Source organism: Lactuca sativa, chromosome 6 (assembly GCF_002870075.4).
Source record: "Lactuca sativa cultivar Salinas chromosome 6, Lsat_Salinas_v11, whole genome shotgun sequence".
NCBI classification, from domain to species: domain Eukaryota; kingdom Viridiplantae; phylum Streptophyta; class Magnoliopsida; order Asterales; family Asteraceae; genus Lactuca; species Lactuca sativa.
The window spans coordinates 43,373,350-43,398,000 of NC_056628.2; the positions used below are offsets into that span (position 1 = coordinate 43,373,350).

Here is a 24,651-nt window from a genome sequence, read left to right on the forward strand (position 1 = left end):
CTCGCTATACATTGTGAGGAAACTCACATCGAGTGTTGAATCTCACTGAAGATCACAAGCTACTATCCTGATGACTCCTCAAGCTATCAGTACAAAATAACACCTAATTAACACTTGGGTTCTAAACTATATCCAATAATCCAATTTGGGGTAAAATGACCATTTTACCCCTGTCCTAAATTGATCCAATACCAAGGTCCAAATCCACAAACCAAAAATCCCAAAACCAATTGTTCCTCTAAGGCCCACTTATGACCCAATTTTCCAAATTGGGCCCAAACCCTCCATATGGGCCTTACCTTAAAGCTCAATAATTTCCTTAGTCCAAATCCTAATTTCATATGGCGTAATAAAGCCCAAAACAATAATGTCCAAAGAAGTAGCCCATCTGAGGCCCAAAAAATGTGAAGCCCAATCACTGAGTACACTTGGCGTACTCAGCTATACGTTAACTGTACACACTGCATGGCTTGTACGTTGTGTGTACGAGCTTGTACGCCCAACGTACTTACCCATTAAGCCATCTCTCTATTAAGCTCTTAATTCCTTAGTGCAATGGTCCTAATCACAGATATGAGTCGTATTCAACATCTAGAACCATAAAAGTCTTTGACTTGGTGGCTTTGCATGCCCCAAATGACCCAAACTCGACATGTAACACTCTACTTCCATAAAATGGACTCAAATTCATGCATGGGTGGGTTTCGAACCCAAAGGTGCTAACTTTAAGGCTTAGAAGTCTCAAAAACGTCAAGAGGGCAACTCATAACTTCTGGTATAGCATCAAGCCACCAAAACTTATTCATGGGACCAAAAGTTAACCAAAATCAAGCTAGAACTAGATCTAAGCTATAATACAACAAGTTCAAAGCTTTATACCTTTAATGAGTGCCAAATGATGATGATGATGATGTTTTGGATCTTCAAGTTCTCACTCCTCCAATGAAGCTTCAAGATGATCCCTTCCTTCAAAACACTTAAGATACACTCAAAAATACCTTCCAAGCTCAACAACAGTCAATAATGGAGTTAGGGTTTTGTGGACGCTGTTTAAGGACTAGAGGGAGGCTGGTGGGAAAGATCATTGGGACATAATGTTCTTTAAATAGTGTTCAAACCCTAAATATCAGGGTTTTGGGGTCTGGACATGTATGTCGAGCGTACGTGCATGACATCCGCGTCCCCTTTTCACTAGTACGTCCAGCGTACATAAGGTGGTACGCCCCGCGTACGGCACACCTTGAGTCCAAAAATGGTTAACTCCGATGACTTCGAGGCCCAGAATCAAAATAAATAAATAACCAACTTAAATAAATACCTTAGAGCCATCGTGTGTTACGGTATCTCAAAAGAAAAACATAAAACAGTGGAGAAATTATGCATTTGAACCCCCTTGTTTTTTAATGGAATGAATGAAATATTTATCAATTATCATTTATCAAAGAAATATATTATATAAATGTGGAAATAAAATTTTTTATTGTACAAAACCAAAACATAAAAGGGTTTTTATTGTACAAAATCATAAAATATAATGGTTTTATTGTATAAAAAACAACATAATGTTTTTTTTTACACATAAGAGGATAATATGTTAGGTGTTGTTTGTTTTTTTTAGGCAAAATGTCTGCAGTCTGCGGATCACATCTGTAGACATCTGCAGCAGAAGAGGTGGACCAAACGTCTGAAGTCTGCAAAAAGAAGACTGTTTGTTTTTTTAACATCTGCAGACTATTAAAATAAACTAAAATCTAAATAAACTGATTTTTTAAACTACAAAGTGATTTTTAATATATTTATGACTTTGTTATAAATAAATAACACATCTAAATAGACTTTTATGTATTATTGTATAAAAATTGAAAATAAAAATGGTACAAATTAACGTATAGATTTTATAAAAACCAATAATTTTGGTCGCAAAGTTATGCCTAAACATTGTAATTAGGAATCAAAGAATTTGATATATAAATGAATGAAAAAAAAACTTCGATTTTTTCAATTAAATCAATTAAAAACGTGCAATAATTATTTTTTCTAAGAAGTTAACGATGCTTTATTAAATGATATTTTATAAAATTTGGGACAAAAAATATGAGAATATATTATTATTTTTTTATATTTATATAAACAACTTCAACGACCATTATTGTAATAAACTTTTAATTATAAATTTGTCAAAAATATCATGTTTGTGTCGTCGAATTTTTTTTTAAGTATTGTAATTTTTTTTTTCAAATTGTTTATCACTAATAAAATTGGAATAAATATAAATTAAAAAAAAACTAAAAGAAATAAAGTATATGTGTTTTTTTAGGCTAGAAGATGTTAGAAGACTCTGGTCCACATATACGCCAAGAAGAGGGCGCGCAGACATTTTTAGGTCTGCAGTCTTCAAAAAAACAAACAGTCTGTGAAAACTAATGTCTACACGTGGTCTGTGCCGCGCAGACAGAAAAGGCTAAGAAGGTCTGCGGACAAAAAACAAACACCACCTTAGATTTTTTTTTTTTAAATCACGATCGGTAATTAATCGACGATCAAGGGTTTACCGTTTAAAAAGCGTTATTATAGACATGATAGATTTTTTTCAATCATTCGAAGATGATATGTTAGGATTTTTTTAGTGATTTTTTTTTTTCGTTTTGCTTCTTCTTATTTTCCTTTTTTCTAATAGGCCGTAAAAAACATTTAGTTTTTGTTAATTATTTTTGTTAAAATAACAACGGCTCGGCCCAATTACAAGGCCCAAAAAAAGAGTCATTGGTTGGCCCACTCTGTTTCGCACAATCGTCATTAGTCATGACCCACCCATATAAAAACATGATCTCTGCTTCATTCGTCACAAGAAGTAGGGTTTTTATCACAAGGCAGCCGCTTCTTCTTCAAGGTCTCGCTCGGAACCTACGCGCCGTCAGCGTTTCACTCAAATCTCGCAAACATGGGGTAAGCACCACCGTCTTTGATCATATCTATCTTCTGCTTCTTCTCTTGAATGTGTTCTGTTTTTGTCAAAATTGTATTCGTGGATTATATGAGTTCATATACATGATTCCAGTAGTTATTTGCTCATTGGATACAGTTTCGTTGATAACTAAACCGGATACATGAATCAAACACTGTTTTAGCTTAATCAACGTACGAAACAGATTTGGAAGATCACAATTCGCTATTTTTGTTTATTATTATGATTTGAAATAGTGTTTAGATCTAGTAAGTCGGAAACCGGCTTAGATTTCATATTGATATACATATGCGGACTGTGAATACATAACTTGACATGAGTATACTTCTTCGATGATTCGATGTGATCAAAATCCGAAAAGGAGTTAAGCAATTTGATAACTGTATATGGTTTTTTCATGGTGAGGTTGTTTGCTCATAGTGATTGAATTTGCAGAAAGACACATGGAATGGGAGCTGGACGCAAGCTGAAGTCACATCGCCGCAGACAAAGATGGGCTGACAAATCATACAAGAAGTCTCACCTTGGTAACGAATGGAAGAAACCATTCGCTGGTTCTTCTCACGCTAAAGGCATCGTCCTTGAGAAAATGTAAACCCTAAATCCTCAAATTCGTGTATTCATTTCTCAATTCCAAAACCTAAACTTTCTCCATTTTGACAGTGGTATTGAAGCTAAGCAGCCTAACTCTGCTATCCGAAAGTGTGCCAGAGTTCAACTCATCAAGAATGGAAAGAAGATTGCTGCTTTCGTCCCCAATGATGGTTGCTTGAACTACATTGAAGAAAACGTTCGTACCCAATTGTGTTCTTTCAATTTCACACTTGTGTGAATTCTTTCATGATGTGTATAATTTGTGATTGTTTGTTTGACAGGATGAAGTTTTGATTGCTGGATTTGGACGTAAGGGACATGCTGTGGGAGATATTCCTGGAGTTAGGTTCAAGGTGGTGAAGGTTTCTGGTGTTTCACTTTTGGCTCTTTTCAAGGAGAAGAAGGAGAAGCCAAGATCTTAAGTGATATTTCTGAGGAGGTTTTACTGGTGACTTTTGTCTTAGTTTTGATATGTTTGTTGAAGAGTTCAAATGGAATTGTGGTTTTAGATTTGTGTTTGCAGAGGGCAGACGATTTGTTCTTGTTTTGTAATGTGATTTTGGTAAACACAATTTATTTAGATAACTGTTTTTGCCTACTTTTATACTGCTTTCTATTAGTGAATGTGTTGTTGCTTTTTTTTTGTGTATGAATTGTTTGAAATTTTGAATATCCGTATCTTAGTAGAAAGAATTTATATATTTTATAAAAATATTAAAGTCCCACTTTACCTTAACTTACAAAATAAAGTTTTTCAAATTCTTTAACAAAATATCGATAAACAACAAATAAAGGTTTGTGATATGTTTAAAATATTTTAATTAAAAACCTTAACTAAAACCAAAATGAAATGAAAAATGTTCTTGAGATGTTCAAATATTGTAACAAGATATGAAACATTATTTGAAAATATAGCATCAGATTTGGGTTTACCCGAGGACCTTTTTTTTTAACAAAACAAACAACATAAATTTAACAATATTTTTACAAAACTAATCAATTTTCATCTATTCAAACAAGTAGTAAACTAAACATATCCATACTAGCAAATACAAAATCCAACAGGAAGCAATTACTTGTTACTTAAAAAAAAACACTAGTTCATAACCTCTCTCATGTTATAACCTTAAGGCTACCTAATTATATATAATTTGTAGCTAAAAGTACATTACATTACATTAATCATCAAACGGAATCGCCTTTTCCATTCTTTTTCTTTCCCTTTCTTGTATAGATTTTCCTTGGTGTTGGTGAATAATCAAGTCTGTAACTAATAAGAGAAGGTCCAAAAATACCAAACTTTCCAGCACTACTAAAAGCAGCTTCTGCATTTGTTTTTTCCTCAAACACAACTTTAGCACAACTACTCTTCTTCAACACTTCAGTCTCTGATTCCATCAAACTCCCATACACCCTAAATATCTCATTCAGATTTGTCACCGATGGAATGGAATCCAAATTTGTAAACTTTAGAATCAGTGCAGCAAACTTCTCTTTGCTTGTGGTTTTCAAACTTGAATCACTTATCTCAGATTTGGTTGACACATCATCAGACTTTGTTGACTCCTGAGTTTGGTCAACACGCTTCTCATCAACAGAATTGGAATTGGAATTGGAAGCGGAATCGGAATCCTTTGATACCTGGGACTGGAATTGGGATTCCGATTCGGATTCCTTCTTGGGAATGGGAATCAAAGGCGACAATGATAGTTTTTTAGCAATTCTACAGATGCTGTCACCAACCCCAAAGAGTCTTTTTGGTGTTGGAATCGGAATTGGAGCTGATGGCTTTCTATCTGCAATTCCATTCCGACTTTTTTTGCCACCATCTTTTGTCAGTTTCTTTTTTGGGATCGTATCAGTATCACCATTACCATTACGCATGCGTTTGTGTTTATGTTTCTGTGAATTCACACTATCAGAACCATTTAACTTTCTTTTTTTAGAAACTTTCTCTTCTTCGCTTACAGAAGCTGGTTTTTGTTTTTCATCTTTAACAATCTTCTTATCTTTCAACTTCCTTTTTTTAGATGAAACCTTTTCATCTGAAGAAGATGGTTTTGCAATTAGAGGAATCTCAGAACAATTCTCTTCTACTTTCTCATCTAATCCATCTAAAAAATAGCGTGTAGAAAATTGATGATACCCTTTCCAACGATAGTATGAGAATAACTGAGTATTAAGTGACAAAACCTGCAATTTGTTGAATCCATCAAACTGTTCTCTAGCTAAATCTTGCACAGATTGAACAACATTAGCAGGTTTGAAAGTGGCAACAGTAGAAAAGCGATCACCACCATTGATTCTACTATCTTCTTTCTTAATTCCAGCATTAACAAATGTTTGGGATTTGATTTTCTCATATACCTCTTTGGACAAGCAAGAACAGGATAATCCAAACTCGATTCGCCTCAAAGCTTCATCCAAAGCACAATCAACAGCATGAAGAAACTTTGTGCTGTTACTTTGGTTCACCATTTTTGAGAAATTCTTCCTAAATGGCTTGATTTTTGACTTCTCATTCCAAGCAAAGCTTTGGTCACCAAAATATGCTATGAGAAACCCTTTTTTCTTTGAGTATTTCCTTGCTACATCTGTTGAAGAAGATGGATCAAATATCTGTCCAGGCCACCATGGATAATTCCTTACCTTTGCCCAAACCAGATCGGAGACCTTATACTCACCTTCCTTTTCCTCATCATTAACTTCTTCTTCTTCTTCCTTTTCCTCATGATTAACTTGTTCTTCTTCCTTTTCCTCGTGATTAACTTCTTCTTCTTCCTTTTCCTCATGATTAACTTGTTCTTCTTCCTTTTCCTCGTGATTAACTTCTTCTTCTGCCTTTTCATCTAGAACTTTCTCAACATTTTCTCTTTCGTCTCGAGAAACCCTAGAATCATTAACCGAATCATGAGCAACAGTACCACCTCCATCATGATCAGAAGACGGTTTCGTCGTTAGGGTTCCAGTATTCGATTCTAACAATTCATCCCCAACAGCAACCGCAACGTTAACCTCGTTAGTTAACGCGACATGACTGTTAGTCGGAAGTTCAGCTGAAACAACAGCATCGGAACTCGATTCAATAGTATCAAGGTTCGTAGACATTAATTGACAATAACCTAAAAATCATAAAATGAACGATAAATCTAAAACGAACATATCAACGAATCAATCATAAGAAAAAGCCTGCAAGTAGTGTGTGTCAATAGCTGATAACAGTTGCGATTAAGCATACCTGGTGTGAATCGACGCGCGAAAATCTTCGTTGAGAGATCGAGAGAGTAACAGAGGGGTAGGGCTGCATCCACATCAACAGTGGAGACATTTGGACATGGCATTTAAATCAAAACTATTTTCGGACAAAATTAAATAGTGTATTTGATTAACTATTTTTATTTTTATTTTAAATATACCGTTGGTTAATTTCAAAGTGATATTTCAACAGCTTCGTAAATAAATTTTTTTATTGATATCTCGTAATAAACTAATAATTAATCAAATATGTTTGAAAATTTTTATTGAGAAATAATAGATTAATACAATATTATGACAACTTATTTCAAAAAACGTTTATGAGCTTTTGTGCATGATGGGTATTAAAAATTTAAAAGCATATTAATAAATTTGCAATAAGTTAAAGCTAAGACATAGTTGTAAAGAGGCAATAAAAACTCGTTTTTCCCAACAAAGTGTTTACGCGATTTAGAAAGGGGTTGAAACTAGTGTTATCTGATTTTATTAAAGGAAAAATGACGAAGCGACACCACTATGTATTTTGATTTTATTCTTTCAGTTTCTAAAGGCTTTTTCCTGCTTTTTAAGGGAACAAACTGTTTTTTGTCGACTGTATTTGATAACTGTAGACAAAACGAATGGGTAACCCAGTTATCCTTTTGACACATACAATGGCGGTTTAGTGGAGCAACCATTTGGTAAGTGGGGTGTATGACACCACTTAAGGTACGTTGGCTCACCTTAAATATATATAGGTAAAAATATATATATTTTTTTCTATTTTATACTCATATATCTCCATTCTCCCCATTTAATAAAAGAACGACACCTCTTACTCTTTCTTCTGTACCATAAAAAACAAATTTCTTCTTTTACCGACTTTCAGACCAAGAAAAGTAGCCAGAGACACAATCGGTCAGTCACCGGAAGCCGCTCCAATCAGCCAGTAACGATATAGTGGACCCCGGTTAACTTTCGGTCTGGATCTGCCACTGGACACATAGGCATTGACTTTAGTTTTGGTTCATAGTCATTGATTTTATATATTTGTATTAATTCTTTTCACTTTAGAAATAAAAAAAATATAAAAAAATATATGTGTAACATCCCAAAATAAGGTACAATTATCTTTCTTGAATCTTTCCTTTTTATGTAAAAAATTAGTCCCTTAAAATGATAGGTTGGCAAGTCAGTAAGTGGGGCGTACGCATGAGTACGCGCATCGTACTCATTCACAATGCAAATTACGTTGGGCGTACCAATGGGTACGTTAGGCGTACTAGGCTCATATGCAAAACCCTGATATTTTCTTTGGTCCCTATACAAAGAATATTATGGTCTCATTTCTAGCCACCCTTATTAGCCTTCAACCCTCTCTAAAACCCTAATTTTGTTTTGTGTAGCCTGAGTGTGTGTTTTTGCAAGTTTTGAGTGGTTCTTGACTCTTGTAGAAGAAAAAGAAGGTTATAGAATAAGAAGAAGGTGTCATCCAGCTTAGAGATCCAGAAACTCCCCACCTTTGTGCATCATTTTCAAGTATAAAGTTTATACATTGGCTAGTATTCTTCTAGATCTCTTTAGTGTAAGATTCATGAGTTTAAGTCCCTAAGTTTGGACCTTTTGGATATTGAGACTCTTCATAGAGTTTAAGTTGTCCTTTCATGAATCTTAAGGCACCTAGGTTAATAAAAATGCTTGATTGATCTTTCTTTGACCTCATGCATGAGTAAAGTACTTTAGAACATGTAAAATGGTGTTTTAGCCTCTCCTAGACATGCAAAGGCTTAAAGCCCACGACTTTATGGATTAAGAGGTCTTAAACTAGTCAAATATATGGGTGGAATGGTTGTCTTAACGGATTAAGACCCCAAAAGTGAGGAAATGGAAGTTTGTAGATTACGTTGTGCATACTCACAGCTAGGCGCAACATAGTCTGGAGGATCCCCATCGAGTGTTTAGTCTGATGGTACGCCCATCATACTTGTTGGGTGTTGACTTTTGCTGACTTTGTCTTTTGGTCAAACTTTAGGGTTTTGGACCTATGGAGGGGGAAAATGGTCCCTTTTGCCCCTATAAGGATTAATTGTTGACCTTGGACTTGTGAGTGGTTTGGACCTTAATTTTAATTAAGGTTAATTATTTTGTTAACTAGGCAGACTCTAGATCTGGCACTTCGGGTGCTAGGTTTTCGTGTCATCGGTACTAGGTGAGTCTCCTCACTTACTCTTACCCGCGTGGAAGGATATCAGTAATATTATGACCAGTTAGGTCTAGTTGTTATGTTATGTTATGATATGTTATGTGTTGATATGATGTTTGTTGTAACTGGGGCTACTGACAGCCAACTGAGGGTTGTAGATAACCTCTCGAGCATGTTGTTAGCTCACTGGGACTACTGATAGTCCTAGGGTTGCTGATAACCCATAGCTATTTATTTTACGTTGTGATGTATGTGGTATCTTGGGGAACTCACTAAACTTTGTGCTTACAATTCTTGATTTGTATGTGGCAGATACTTTGCAGGACCGCGGGAAGGCGAATGTCTAATTGTACACATGCATTGGGAATTTATTACTGGGACATGATCTTTTGTACTCTGATAACTATGACACTTATGTTTTGAAATGATTTGTAATTGATCTAGTTGTAAAACTATGTTTTTTGAAGTTTTAAAATTTGAAAATTTTGGTCTAAAATTTGAGGGGTTACAATTTGGTATCAAAGCCATGGTTTGAGGGATTTGGATGAACCTTTGGGTGATTCCAAACTCAAACTGAGGGTTTGAACATTTTAAGAATTTAACAAGGAATGAAGACTTTTTATAAGAGGAAAACCCAGAGAAGCAATGTGTACAATCGACCAGCGCTCGAGTGGCAGTTTCCAAAAATACCTCATTGTTATCTTTAGTATTGCAGAGCAAAAATGTTGTATTATGAGCAATCGGGATTGCATGTTAGCTAGGTGTAGGCTAAGGAGTCTTGCCGAAATAGTATAAATGTTGCCTGATTATTGATGCCTTAGCCTAGGAATTCATTCCTTATGAAATGTTGTTATGTTGTTATGATCTGTTAGATTGGTATCCTGGTAGATAGGATGTTGATATGCTTAGTGATCTATAGATCTTTTTTTTTGCTGTAGACTATCATAATGTCATCTTGTATATGTGCACATGGTTGGTTGGTGGCTGAGGCTTCACTACTTTGTGCGTAAGTCAACTGGCCGAGATATTCATCCGAGATTCGGAGTTTCTTGGGTTTGGCATGCTATTATCGGAGGCTCATCAGAGATTTCTGCAAGATTGTTGTTCCTATCACCAAGTTGACCATGAAGGACGTTGCCTTTAGTTGGGGGCCTGAGCTGCAGGCACATTTGAGACTCTACGTCAGAGGTTGTGTGAGGCCCCAATGCCTTTCCCTCCCGAAAGGAGTTTAGATTTTGTAGTCTATTGTGATGCATCCATTGCAGGTATGGGTGTTGTGTTGATGCAGAGAGGGCATGTGATAGCCTACGCTTCGAGGAAACTGAAGCCTCATGAGACGAAGTACCTCACTCATGATTTGGAGTTAGTGACAGTGATCCTTTACGAAGTGATATCGAAGATCAATGTGTTTGGTTTCCGAGTGTTGGACCGGATTGTGGTAGATGCGAATGACACTTTGAGAATCACAATACAAAGGAATTTTCTTCATATTGATTGCATAGTCTCACAATTGTTTTTGAATCCAAATTACAAGTGAGGTGCATGCAACAACAACCATGTATTCTGCTTATGCAGTCGAAATCGAAACACAAGTTTGCTTTTTTTTATTGCTAGCTTACAAGCTTTCCATCCAATAATTGACATCCGCCAGTTGTGTTTTTTCGATCAAGTTGACATCCACCTAATCCGAATTTGAGAAAGCTTGTATAAAGAATCTTGTCTTCATTAGATACCATAATCCCAACGAAACTATTCCTTTGAGGCAGTGAACAATATTCTTAACATCATTGAGATGGGGTTCTTTTGGGTTCGATTGGTATCTGGCACAATTACATACAACAAACATAATATCAAGTCGGCTTGCAGTTAAATACAAAAGCAAAACTATCATGTTTCTATATGAGTTAAGTCCACATTAGGCTTATCCAACGAAGGATTCAAGCGATTGTTAACAGCCATAGGTACTTTCACTTTAGTATTATTCGTCATTCCAAACCTTTCCAACAGGTTCCACGTATATTTTTCTTGATTAATAAAGATTCTTTCCCTACTTTGACGAATATGCAAACCCAAAAAATTATTAATTCTTCCCATCATACTCATTGTGAACTGACTTTTCATGAGCTCCTCAAATTCCTTAGATAACAAAGGGTCAGTCGAACCAAAAATAATGTCATCGACATAAATTTGAAAAAACATCAAGTGAAACCCTAATTTCTTTCGAAATAAAGTGGGATCAACTTATCTTTGTTTAAATTTAACAAGTTTCAAAAAATTGGTCAAAGTTTCATACCAGACATGAGGTGCTTGTTTCGACCCATAGACTGCCTTATCAAAAATATAACGGTGATAAGGATACTTATCATTGACGAAACCAGGTGGTTGTTTGACATAGACCGTTTCCTCCATAACTTCATTCAAGAATGCACATTTGACATCCATTTGATAAACATAGAAAACCTTATGCACTGCATAAGCAAGAAAAAATTGTACTGCCTCGAGTCTTGCAACAGGGGGCATATGTTTCCTCATAATCAACACCTTCTTGTTGAGAATAACCTTTCACGACTAATCTAGCTTTATTTTGAATCACATTGCCTTCTTTATCAGTTTTATTAATAAAAATCCATTTTAAACCAATTAATGAAACATCCTTTGGTTTAGGAATTAACCTCCAAACTTTGTTTCGTTTGAATTCAGCCAATTCATATTGCACTGCAACAACCCAACCAGAGTGTTCTAATGAAACCTTTACTATTTTTGGTTCTATTTTTGGTTCTATTTTCGAAATGAACATGTTAAACATACAGTATTCCGAATGAACATTCATCACTTCATTTTTGGCTCGAATCTGGGCTCATGTCAAGACACCGGAATTTGGATCACCAAGAACATGTTCTTTTGGATGATTTCATGTCCACTTATCCAACGGTGGATATGTAGGATCAAAATCTAAAGGCGTATCTTCAATAATATCATCCGCTTCTGAACCTTCTCCAGTATTCGAAACATTATATGTGACATCATGAAAATCATTAGTTTGAATAGTGATGTTATCAGGATTCGATCCACTTGGCTCCCCATCGACCAATAGATTTGAGTTCTAATGCTCCTCCTAGACATCAGCATGGTCCAACACACGCTCCTCCCTCGACTTGAGATGTAGTTCACATATGAACCCCCTTAATAGTCGAATCATGATTGTCATCATTAAATGTCGAACTCAAGTGCTCCCCCTCTACTTGATCATCAGTCAAAATCAATACTCTTTCAACATTCACTCTTGAAGTTGATGTAGAATGCATGTCATTTTCTTCACCTGTTACAGTCAAATCATCAAAATGTTTCGATGCTTCAGGAACATGATTATCATCAGGATGGGTTTCAGTGTCTATGGCTCTATCTGGAATTCCAAAAATCAAATCATAATCAATATCATAAGAATTCATGATTTCAGATTCATCATTTGTTTTAGCAATTATAGGTTTTTGAACGAAAGATTGTTCGACTCTTTTAACATAATAGTCATCGAATGTAAGATTGAAAATTTCTTCGATCTTCCTCGTTCATTTGTTCAACACCCTATAGGCAACAAAGTTGTGTGACTATCCCAAGAAGAATCCTTCATCAACTTTCGACTGAAATTTAGAAAGATTGACCTTGAGATTCATGATGAAACATCTGCACCCAAAAAATGAAATAATTTAACATTTGGTTTTCTTTTGTTCAGTATTTCATAAGATGTGATGTTAAAACGACGATCAACAAAAGAACGATTTTGTGTGAAACAAGCGGTTGAAACAGCTTCTGACCAAAGATATTGAGGCGAATTCGCATACGTAAGCATGGTTCGTGCATCTTCACATAAAGAACAATTCCTCCTTCCGACAACACCATTTTGTTGCGGTGGGTAAGGAGACGAAAAGTTGTGCGAAATTCCCAACTCAGTCAAAAAATGAATCAAGAATTCGATTTTTGAATTCCGATCCATTGTCACTCTTAATCCTTCGAACTTCATTCTTAGAACTAAAATCTATGTTTTTATGAAGTCAATCATCACTTGGGCAATTTCAGACTTCTGCCGAAGAGAGAAAACCCAAGTAAACCTTGAAAAATCATCAACAATGATTAATATGTGCTTCTTCTTATTGAGAGTCTCAACAGTCGAAGGTCCACATAAGTCAATGTGAAGAAGTTGCAAAGGTTCAATGATATTTGAATCTATGACAATTGGATGACCTTGTCGATGTTGCTTTCCCTGTTCACAAGCAGCACACAATGAATCGTTATCAAATTTTAAGATAGGTGAGCCTCAAACAAGATCATTTGAAACCAGTTTGTTAAGATTTTTGAAATTAAGATAAGATAGACGTCACACATTGATGGAACACCCACGATAGGTTTCATGTCGAGAGTGAATATGTCACCTTTTCATTTCAAATAAAGTAACACCTCATTTGTCTATTTGTTGGAGATAATACTTCCTTATTCATTGAAAAGAACCTGATTACTAGTGCCCACAACAAGTTGTGAAAACACTAATCAGTTATGCTTTAAGCCTTCGACATACGCCACTCTATTCACTGTGAATTTTCCATTTGTTACCTGGTCGTATCCTTTAACTTTACATTTATCGTTATTGCTAAACTTTACGACTCCTGCATTGTCCAGCTTTCGACAATCTCTCAAATTCTCCTTCCTCCCAGTCATGTGACACGAGCATCAACTATCGATGTACCAATTTCCATCATATTGATCATCTCATAATACATGCGATCAATCAGAATAATTTAGGTCCCCAAGACCTTTTGGGTCCTTGGACATTAGTTTGAAATGCATTGTGAAATGATGAACCTATAACCCAACTACGAACTTTCGATTTGAAACTGTCAATTAAGTCAATCTCATTGGCTTTAGGAATCGAAATGTAATCATTCAATGAGAAAGGTTCAACATTGATTTTCACTTATTCATCCTTTTTCTGAAATGCATCATTTTTCTTCTTAAGAATTTCTTTCAACTTCTTCACAACCAGATTTGACTCATGTGGCGAAGAACTTCCACACATCGAATCATTTAAGTAAGTCTCGTAAGTAGTTTGAATTTGCTCTTGAGATTACTTTCCCGACTAAACATGTTTTCCTTTTCCTTCCAACCAATGATTGATGTTTCTTACATCACTTATCCCTTTCGCAAATGATGCCTTCACCCGCTACTTCAAATCAATGTTTGAAAAGTGTGGTTTTTTAGGTTTGAAAGGTTCATTTTTCTTTCCTTGAACTTCCGATTTCTCAAACTTTTGTTTTGAAAATAAACCTTTTTGTGGATTTTAAAAACGATTTTGGTATCGATTACTATAACCAACATTGTTATGTTGAAAAACTTGTTGATTTTGTTGAAAACATATTTGATCATAAGTTGGATTAAAATTCATTTGACCTTTGTTTTGAACAAAACGTTCATTTTCATGATTTTGACCAAAACCTTTTTGAAGATGATTTGAAACATAGTTTCCATTTCCATAATGTTCAACATTATGCGGTCGAAATTGATTTTGAACATTGGTTCGACCTTTTGGAAAACCATTTTGCTTTTAGGATGGCTTGTTTTGAAATGACGTCTTATTTTGAGAAAATGTTTGAACTTGTTCAGATGATTTTTGCTTAAAAACTTTTACATTTTCCAATAAGCTTTGTTTCGTGCTTTGTATTCGAAATACCTTCCTCACAAACCGATTTTTCTACTTTTTCTTTGAAAACTTGTGTTTTGGTCTTTTGAGGTTTTGAAACATTTTCTTTGTTTTGATTATCAACACTTGATTTTTCCGTTTTTACTTCCCAAACAAGTTTTGGTTTTGTCGTTGAAAAGCTGTTGAGTTTTTGTTCAAACCATTTTCGACTGTGCTTTGATTCGAATAAAAACCATCTTTTGTCACTTATTTATTGTCTTCCTCAACTAGTTTGTTCAATTATCTAGATTCACCTTATCACCATTACTGAGGTGACAAATACTTGATTTTGAAATATAACATTATCTATACACTTGATTCTTGGATAGACTACTGAGTATGATTCCAGATAATGTTGACATTTTTCTTTCAACACCTTTGTGTACTCTTTTGATTCTTTATAGGCCTGTTCGACTACAACTCAAGGAATAGGTGTTTCATTCGAAACGACATCCTCATCTCTCACATAGTCTTCTACCACAACACGCACAAACTTTGGAAGTAGAAGGTTGATCACTGTTAACATTTGACATTGAATCATAACATATTTCTTTGCATTTAGCTATCGAATTGACATTAATAACAAATAATTATGAACAATCAACATTCTCATCTGCCTTAATTTCACTGATATTATCATAATTATCTTCAATATCAGTAAAATTTTGTTGAGAATCAGATGTCGAATTTTCAGTCATATTCAAAATTTTAACTTGTTCACTTTTAGTTAGAGTTTTATTAACACTATGCACAACATCATCAACATTTAAACATTCATTAATATTAACTATTCGACATGCATATGAATCATTAAGAACTTTGTCATAGTCATATATTTTCTTTTCACAATCATAAGAAGTTGCATCTACCTTTTTCTTTCTCATAAGCTAAGAAAGGAAGTAACTTTCGATGTTGTTCTTTGCATATATTAGATGAATGATGCAATTCAGTCAACTTAGCATACAAACGTTTAGCAAAATTACAGTAAATATTCCTCTGTTTAACTAACAACATGTTATCAGTCATAACAAAATCTCTATCTACTATAACATTCCTTGTTGAAACTCTAAATTCTCAATAACACTCTTCTTCACTTCCAATTTGTTTCGAACATCATATAGTAATGATTTCGATTGTTCAGCTTATCTACTCATGGAAATCAACATATCATTAAGATAGAAAGAGTATCATCAAAATTTGTTAAAACTGCATGATATTTATTTGAAAGAATATTAATAGATTAAAGAAGATTACGTACCTTCGACGTCAATGGAGATTTGTCAGCACCTGTCGAGACAAAGCATCTTCTTGAGATTTTATCATCATCAGAACCACCTTCTTCGAACTGAGCATACATTGCACCATGTGTAGGATTCTCTCATTTCTTCATCATCAGACCCGAAGACCATATCTAATATGTAACATCATCCTCGTATCTTCTTTTAGCCATCGAGGAGATTCCTTTGGTTTGAGCCGTTATCTCCCCAATCTTTCTTGCATATTATGCTTCGTCCTTCACTCTTTCCTTTTCAACATACAATCTTTTGCTAAGTGATTCGGCCCATTGCAATAATTGCAACCATAACCCGAATCACCTTTGACCTTCATCTTTTATTCTCAACCACATTCTTAACTTCCTTCTTTTCCACTTTCGACTCGACCTTTACACTTCTTCACGATGAGTTATTCCCCTCAAACTCATTGTTGTTCTTATATTTAGTTTGAATGGCTTTTTGAAGAACTTCTTCACTTTGTTATTCGAATAGTAAGTCACCGCTTCATCTCCAGAGTTAACCAAAAAGCCTTCTTCCTCAGGTTTTTCTTCTTCATCATATTCGACTTCAGAATCCTTGGCAGTCACTTTTGACAACAGTGCCAATGGGCTACCCAATCTCAACTTTCCTTCTTCATCAATTTCGTTTATCTCACTTTCATGGGCTTTGGTTTTGATCATTATACAGATCAACCAATGAATACCCATCGAAACTCTTTTGAGTTTTGATCATAAGGCTAATGTTTCTCCATTCTTTTGTCAATCCAATCAGATGAGTAAGATTGTACACTAGAGTCGAACGAGGAACACCATGTCGTGTGCATTTGAATATCAATTCGTTCAAACAATCATAATAAGACTCTATTTATTCATTATCTTTTTGCTTGAACTCAGCCATTTCCAATAAACATTGCTTCACAAAACTTTTCTTTGTCTTTTCATTGCCTTGATATTTTTCTTTCAATGTGTCCCAAATCTCCTTTGCTGTTTTACAACTCCTGACGTAGTTGTAAACTACTGATGGAAGAGCACTACGTAGTTCACGAAGACATTTCTTGTCATTTGCTTCTTGTTTACTCTCTCACAAAGCCACATTAGCAGAAGAACCAACAGTTCCAACTTCTTCAAGCATGTTAGGACGATAATTTCCACTTTTGATGCATCTCCAAAGATCTTCGTCTATTCCATCGAGATAGTCCTCCATTATGTCGGCTCGCTGCTTGTAGTATTCATGAATGAGCATTGGAATCTTCATAGATTATCCAAACAAGTTCGAGAAACTCGACATCATGTCATAATGTTTATTAGATGTCTTGGACTGAAGACTTACACTAGGTCTTTTTCATTTATTTTAAAATACATGTGTACATTAAATACAACAAACACTGATAATACAGAGAGATAGTAATTAACTTACTAGTTAACACGCTCCGCCCCCTCTAGGAGAAGTCACAATTTTGACTATTTAGAAGTTTTTAGTTTCTTAATAAATATATCATTATAAATAACTAATTGTTTATTAGATGAGTTATGAATGAATTAACAATTTTGATTAGCTCAAAGATTAATATGTCATATTGTTTATTAGATGTCACGAACTCCTAATTTACACTAGGTCTTTTCCATAATTTTAAAATACATGTGTATATTAAATACAACAAACATTGATGATACAAAAAAAAAGCCATTGACTTAGTAGCTAACACGCCCCACCCGTCAAGGAGAAGTCGCAGTTTCAACTCTTGCCTTCATATTTTCATTTTATTCATTTTAAGTTATTACGTTTTAAAATAGTTATTCGTGACTGGCTAATGACTAAAATGATTTTTTTTTTTCTGAAAAATAACGAAAAAAAGGGAACAAAAAAAATGTTTGGGCTAAATGCAAACTCATACGTAAATGTTAGGGTTAAATGCAAATACTTACGTAAATATTGGGGCTAAATGCAAACCGTGAAAAATACAAAACCGATACGTCATATTGGTGACCGGTCAAGGACTCGAAAATAAAACGTTTTCTAAAATAGACAAAATTGCAAAAATGGTCCCTATGGTATGCATTTTTATGGGGTTTTAGTCCAAACCCCGACTTTTTTTTGGCTATATGGTCATTTTGAGCTAGTTTCATCGCAAACTTGGTCCCTTGGTAAACTAAAATGACTTTAATACCCTTGGGTATTTATTTTCTATTTCTAAATTCATTTTTTTTAAAGTTTTTAATAATTATTTATTCATTTTAATAATTAAAAAATGAAAGCTCTCTCTCTCTCTCTCTCTCTCTCTCTCTCTCCCCCTCTCTCTCTCTCTATCACACACACACCTGGTCTTCTTCTTCTTCAAGAAAACCCACATCTCCATTAACACCAGAATTCATCTCAGCCTCCGCCACCACCGGCGACAATCGCTCACACACACACATGAGAAAACCTCTATACACTTGACAGTTTCCTCATTTACCAATAATATTATCTGAAACTTTAACCAAATCATCATTAACCAGAATATAAATTCATATACATATAAAAAGGTGAAATAAACATGATGGAAACAGTGGAAGGAACAAATCGGGCTTGAAGTTCATTGTTGTTGCTATAACTTTTTGATATTTAAACAATCTACAACTACCCGAGTATTTTTCATGAAGACCCTTGAGTTCTTCAGGTAAGCTTATCTACAACTACACTATCACTCAAATCCAAGTTTGTAATTTGTAACAAATTTCTAGAGGGAAGCAACATAGAAATGATGGGCCGGTGGTGGTTATTCATAATGATCGGGATGGTGTTGATGAAGACATCATTAATAATTTCAGTTGCTAAAAAATCTGCCATAGATAATCTTTGAAAAAATAAAGCAAAATCCCCTTAACTGCTACATGAATCATCAGAGGAAGAAGATGATGGCAATTGAGATTATGATTCCAACTTTATAAGTGAGGCCTCAATATTTCGAAATGATGATCGTGATTCTGATTTCCATTAAACCTTAATCAACCATAAATCTACTCCTCTAATTCATTGCATTTGATAAAACTTTTGCTTATGCAGGGTTTGGAAGAAAGCAAGAAGTAGGAGAAGCATGATTCAATCCCCGTTAAAAAACCCTAACTAACCCCCTCATAGATCCACCCTTCCACTCATAATTTCATTTTGCAAATCGAGTCAGATCCTTTCCTTACTGTTACCTGATTCATCAGAGGAAGAAGATGGGAGTTCCACTGTTCATTGTCCTCTTTGTGAACCACACCTTCATCTGTTCTTGATTCTTTTTTTACTAGCCATAGATAAAAAATGGAAACAATATGGGTTGGAGAAGAAGAACAAGGATTGGAGGTGGGTTTTTTTCTTTACACACAGAGAGAGAGAGAGAGAGAGAGCCTTCTTAATTTATTAATTATTAAAATAAATATATTAGTATTAGATTTAAAAAGAAATGAAAGAAAAATGAAAGATAAATAACCCAAGGGTATTATAGTAATTTCACTATTCAGAGGGACAAAAAACGCAACGAAATTAGCTCAAAATGACCACGAATCAAAAAAAGTTGTGGTTTGGACTAAAACCCAAAAAAATACATACCATAGGGACCATTTTTACAATTTTGTCTCTAAAATATCTAAAATATAATGACAAATAAGAAACAAAATAAAATTATGGTTAAAACAAAACAAACTTGTAAATATAATAGTTGTCGTGAAATAAACCCTTTATTTTTTTTTTTAAAATTGGTCGATAATCGAAGAAAATTTAAATTGATCATTTCCAATTTCCAACATCTGACCTCCTCAGGTCCTCCCGCCAAAATCAAACGAAAAAGTTGAAGGAGACGGCGATAGAAAACCCTCAAATCCCGTTAGTTTATCTAGATTTATCGCACCGACAGAGAGACGATGACAATGATGAGCTCCGGGAAGCAAATATCTAGTAATGGAGGCGAAATCTCACAAATTTTGGCTAAATATTTCCCTCAAATCGACTATAAACATGCCGATGGGAAAAACAAGATGCAACTCACAAAGACGCTTCACGAACAATTTTTCTCCACTGCTGACGGATTAGACTTCATCTCTCAGGTCAGGTCTCCGTTTTTCTCTCTCTCTCTCTCTCTCTCTCTATATATATATATATATATATATATATATATATATATATATATATATATATATATATATATATATATACACACACACACATTTATACCGAAATGTGAACGAAAACGGGAAAATCTACCATTGATTTGATTTTGGTGATTGAGGAGTGCCTGAGCAAACTTAAGCTGACAAGTTTAAGTGTTTATGAGGAGATTAAAAACCTTACAGCAACATCAATTTAAATCCCATAACCTTCAATGCTCGTGTTAAATTGCAAACCAAAACCAGGGTTAATTTCTGAATCGTTTTTTAGGCGTACATGATCTCTGCCATAATTGGAACCTGATAATCAGAATCATAACCAAAATACTGAATTTCCTGTCCAAAATAATGTGAAGCTGCATCAATTGGACTTAAAACCTCTTAATTGATACTGATACAGTTTACTTACAACATCTAGGTAAAGAAAGAAGACATTCTTTTCATTTTGCCACTTGATTTCCAACATTTCCGAAAGGTATGTATGCTTGAAGAATTCTACGATGCTTTAGAAAGAAACCCCAAAGAAGCTCTTCTATGCATGAGTGCAGCAGTACACACGGTAAAAACACCATTTTCTAATTTTCTTTCATCTTCTTATGCCATTAATGGGTTCTAAACCTAATCACCAACTTCTACTGAAAGCAGACCCTTCACTCCAAATCAAACGATGAAGAGTTGGATGAACATGCAAAGGTAAACATCCGCCTACACAATCACCCTGACTCCATGATTGCTTTAAAGAACCTGAAAGCAGCTTACATTGGTATGCAATAAGTTTACAAGTTACAACATTGTTATGCATACATAAACTGCAATCTATGTTTTACCATGATGATGACAATGGTGTTGCAGAAAGGCTTGTTTCTGTTCGTGGCACTGTAGTAAAAGTTAGCACTGTGAAGCCATTAGTAATACAAATGAGTTTCACATGTTCCAAATGTGGAAACACCATTGCACGTGATTTCCCAGATGGAAAGTTCTCACCTCCTTCAAGCTGTGGAACACACGGATGCAAAAGCAGAATTTTTAACCCGATTAGATCTAGTGCAATACCAATAGACTTCCAGAAAATAAGGTAAGATACTTTTCTTACTTTTCAGAATCTTATGTTTTTTGTAACTTTTTATTTACTTTTAGAATTCAAGAGCTGTTGAAATCTGAACATCATGAAGAAGGTCGAGTGCCTAGAACAGTGGAATGTGAATTGGTTGAAGATCTTGTGGACATGTGTATCCCTGGAGATGTTGTAACTGTGACTGGTATTATAAGGGTGATTAATAATTACATGGATATAGGAGGAGGTAATAATACTATAATAATTTACTTTTCTTTACATGATGTTATTCTTTCTTATTCTTGAATCTTGATTGTTGGATGAAATTGAATTAGGAAAATCAAAAGGGAGGAATCAAGGGTTATATTACTTGTATCTAGAAGGAGTATCAGTTAAAAACTCAAAGTCACAATCTGAAGAAACAGAATCAGTGGCTAAAGCTACAGACTTGTTGGATTTATATTCTTTTAGTCAAAGGGATTTGGAATTTGTTTGTAAGTTTTCTTTAGAGCATGGATCAGATGTGTTTCGTCAAATACTTCAATCAATTTGCCCCTCCATCTATGGACATGAACTTGTTAAAGGTACATAAAGGACCAAAATTGCAATAATCAGCTATACTCAGGGACCAAATGTGTAACTTCCTCTATTTTGTTTCAACAGCTGGAATTACATTGGCATTGTTTGGAGGTGTAAGGAAGAATTCAATGGATCAGAATAAGGTTCCTGTTAGAGGAGACATTCATGTCATAATTGTTGGTATGAAGTTTATAAAATAAATAGAATGTTTAAAAAAAAAAAAGAGTCTAATTTTAGAAATATTAGGTGACCCTGGACTTGGGAAAAGTCAACTCCTGCAAGCAGCAGCTTCAGTTTCACCACGTGGCATTTATGTTTGTGGGAATGCCACAACAAATGCTGGCCTCACTGTTGCTGTGGTCAAAGATTCAATGACTGGTGATTATGCTTTTGAAGCTGGTAAGTTTTTTTTTTTTTTTTCTTTTTTCCGAGTAATTTACCATTTTGGTCCCTAAGAATAATTGATTTTTTCAGTTTTGGTCCCTGAGTATAACTGGTTTTGCAAATTTGGTCCCAAAAATATAATCATTTAACTTGGAATAAGGACCAAAATTGAAAGAATCCTCTATACCCAGGGACTAAAAATGTAACTTACTTTCTCTTTTTTCTTTAGTGTTTGGAAGATGTTTAACTAATTAAAATCACACATCTAAAGTATTTTGCTTTTTTTTTTTCAATAGGTGCAATGGTACTTGCAGACAGGGGATTGTGTTGTATCGATGAATTTGATAAAATGACAGCAGAACACCAAGTTGGTTTATTTATTTATTTATTAATTTCAATATCAACATCACATACCCCCAAAAAAAAAGTTTTATTTATTTATTATAATATTATAAATTTATAACGACCAGGCTTTATTGGAAGCAATGGAGCAACAATGTGTCTCTGTTGCAAAAGCAGGACTTGTAGCAAGTTTATCAGCTCAAACAACTGTTTTAGCAGCAGCAAATCCAGTTGGTGGACATTACAAGTACCCAAATATTTTTAAATAATTTTTTATTTTTATTTATTTTTCAAAGTTGATTGCTATTTTTGGTTACAGCCGTGCGAAAACAGTGAACGAGAACTTGAAAATAAATTCCGCTTTGCTGTCACGATTTGATTTGGTCTTCATTTTGCTTGATAAACCCGATGAGTTACATGACAAACGAGTTTCTGAACACATCATGTCTGTAAGTCAACTCAATCGGTCAATCCCTTTATTTCTTTATACATATAAAAAAAAACAAAACATTATATTCATTTTTTTTGTTCTTTCTTGTAGTTACATGTAGCAAATGGTGATCATTCACAAACTATGAACAAACTTACAAGTGTTTCATCATCTCAAAGTATTGGCGAAACGAGTGGTTCACTTGTTTCAAGGTTAAGGCTTGATTCAAGAAAAGACATTGATTTTGTTCCGTTACCAAGTCCTCTTCTCCGTAAATATATTGCTTACGCAAGAACTTATGTGTTTCCAAGGTATTGTAAGTGGCAGAGTGGTCTTGCTGTCACGATCTACTGAGATTCAGCCCTGTGTCGCTCAGAAACTAAAATACAAACATTTTTTGGTATTGTGGTATCAGGATGTCGAAACCGGCAGCTAAAATTTTACAACAGTTTTATTTAAAACTAAGAGACCGTAACACGTCTGCTGATGGGACGCCGATTACAGCGAGACAGTTGGAAAGTTTAGTACGGTTGGCACAAGCTCGCGCTAGGGTTGAATTGCGAGAAGAAATAACTGTTGAAGATGCTCTGGTTAATTTTAAATTTATATGAAATTATAAACGTAAAACGTGGATTTTATGTTGAGATTTGTTTGTACTTGGTGTAGGATGTTGTTGAAATAATGAAGGAATCATTGTTTGATAAGTATGTTGATGAGCATGGAGTTGTTGATTTTGGTAGGAGTGGTGGGATGAGTTGTCAGAAGGAAGCAAAGCGGTTGTTAAGTGCATTGAACAAGCAATCAGAGAAAGAACAGAAAGATTGTTTCTCTGAAAAAGTATATATATGTTTTTTAGGATAAAGTGTTGTGTTGTTTGGATAAATTATAAATAATAATATTGTTATTATTTATTTTACAGGAAATGTTCAATTTGGCTAAAAAGATTGGGATAAGTGAGGAAAATTTTGACAGGCTTGTAGAGATTATAAACACTGCTGGGTTTGTAACTAAAAAGGGGCCAAAAACATATCAGGTAAATTATTATTATAAGATTAATGGATAACATAACAACACTATTTAATTGTGTAACACCATAAAATAAGCACCTATCCGATATTTTATATTTCTGTCTTTCAGGTGGTATCATCGTCCTATTCACGGAGTCAATTGTCGAGGTGAAATGGAAATGACCTAAAATGGTAAACTAGCCATTTTATTGTGCTTCGCCATAAAATAAGCAACAATATTTTGTAGACAACTTTTTTTTTAATCAAGTCTCACTTAGCATCTATGTAAATTGCAAACAAATATTAGATTAAATGAAAATTGTATAAAATGTATCAAAATGGTAAATTAGTCATTTTAGTTTAAATAGGGACCAAAACCACACTAACCTCCATATTGGTGTTTTTTTGCAAAGAAAAAAAATTAATATAAAAAAAGGTGGAGACCTAATCCAAAGAAGAATGCAAATATGCACTTTACTCCTTAATTAAATAAGAAAATAACCCCATTTTATCATTTTTTCAAAATGGCTAACAAGTTTGAAATTGGTCTTTTTGGATTAAATAAGAAAATAACCCCATTTTATCATTTTTTCAAAATGGCTAACAAGTTTGAAATTGGTCTTTTTGGAACAAAAAGTAGGAGCATGTTTAATTTCTCTTTCCATAAATCCTTGATTTGCACTAAACGTTTCCAAAAATTTCTCTCGTCCATTAAATACAAAATCTT

General features: G+C 34.4%; 3 protein-coding genes across 4 annotated transcripts; 2 read left to right on the forward strand and 1 right to left on the reverse strand.

The window, feature by feature from the left end:
* Positions 1-2,807: 2,807 nt before the first annotated feature.
* LOC111893079 (40S ribosomal protein S23) lies at positions 2,808-4,157 on the forward strand. The gene is made up of 4 exons (XM_023889155.2): positions 2,808-2,946; positions 3,401-3,556; positions 3,629-3,755; positions 3,841-4,157. The coding sequence occupies exons 1-4, from the start codon at positions 2,942-2,944 to the stop codon at positions 3,979-3,981; spliced, it is 429 nt and encodes a 142-aa protein (XP_023744923.1). The 5' UTR covers positions 2,808-2,941; the 3' UTR covers positions 3,982-4,157.
* On the reverse strand, positions 3,862-6,926 carry LOC111893057 (PWWP domain-containing protein 5). Of its 2 annotated transcripts, none has more exons than XM_023889128.3 (2): positions 6,798-6,926; positions 3,862-6,681 (listed from the first exon to the last, which is right to left on the reverse strand). In XM_023889128.3, the coding sequence occupies exons 1-2, from the start codon at positions 6,898-6,900 to the stop codon at positions 4,745-4,747; spliced, it is 2,040 nt and encodes a 679-aa protein (XP_023744896.1). In that variant the 5' UTR covers positions 6,901-6,926; the 3' UTR covers positions 3,862-4,744. The 2 variants fall into 2 exon arrangements, with proteins under 2 accessions (XP_023744896.1, XP_023744897.1); XM_023889129.3 differs by having other exon boundaries at positions 3,862-6,615; positions 6,798-6,915.
* An 11,322-nt stretch (positions 6,927-18,248) lies between these two features.
* On the forward strand, positions 18,249-24,263 carry LOC111893105 (probable DNA helicase MCM8). The gene is made up of 17 exons (XM_023889179.3): positions 18,249-19,328; positions 19,785-20,068; positions 20,547-20,687; positions 20,774-20,891; positions 20,981-21,203; positions 21,266-21,429; positions 21,518-21,766; positions 21,846-21,941; positions 22,008-22,160; positions 22,442-22,512; positions 22,616-22,734; positions 22,807-22,936; positions 23,029-23,228; positions 23,333-23,507; positions 23,584-23,754; positions 23,837-23,950; positions 24,055-24,263. Exons 2-17 carry the CDS (start codon positions 19,886-19,888, stop codon positions 24,094-24,096), a joined length of 2,349 nt encoding a protein of 782 aa, XP_023744947.1. The 5' UTR covers positions 18,249-19,328; positions 19,785-19,885; the 3' UTR covers positions 24,097-24,263.
* Positions 24,264-24,651: the final 388 nt, after the last annotated feature.

Bases quoted from the DNA above. Each gene is read 5' to 3' on its own strand.
- LOC111893079 (XM_023889155.2), top strand. The intron at 3,557-3,628 runs GTAAACCCTAAA...CCATTTTGACAG, and splicing joins GGCATCGTCCTTGAGAAAAT to TGGTATTGAAGCTAAGCAGC. The intron at 3,756-3,840 runs GTTCGTACCCAA...TTTGTTTGACAG, and splicing joins TGAACTACATTGAAGAAAAC to GATGAAGTTTTGATTGCTGG.
- LOC111893105 (XM_023889179.3), top strand. From the start codon at position 19,886: ATGACAATGATGAGCTCCGGGAAGCAAATATCTAGTAATGGAGGCGAA. The intron at 20,069-20,546 runs GTCAGGTCTCCG...TACAACATCTAG, and splicing joins GATTAGACTTCATCTCTCAG to GTAAAGAAAGAAGACATTCT. The intron at 21,430-21,517 runs GTAATAATACTA...AAATTGAATTAG, and splicing joins TTACATGGATATAGGAGGAG to GAAAATCAAAAGGGAGGAAT.
- LOC111893057 (XM_023889128.3), bottom strand. From the start codon at position 6,900: ATGCCATGTCCAAATGTCTCCACTGTTGATGTGGATGCAGCCCTACCC. The intron at 6,682-6,797 runs GTATGCTTAATC...TATGATTTTTAG, and splicing joins CGCGCGTCGATTCACACCAG to GTTATTGTCAATTAATGTCT.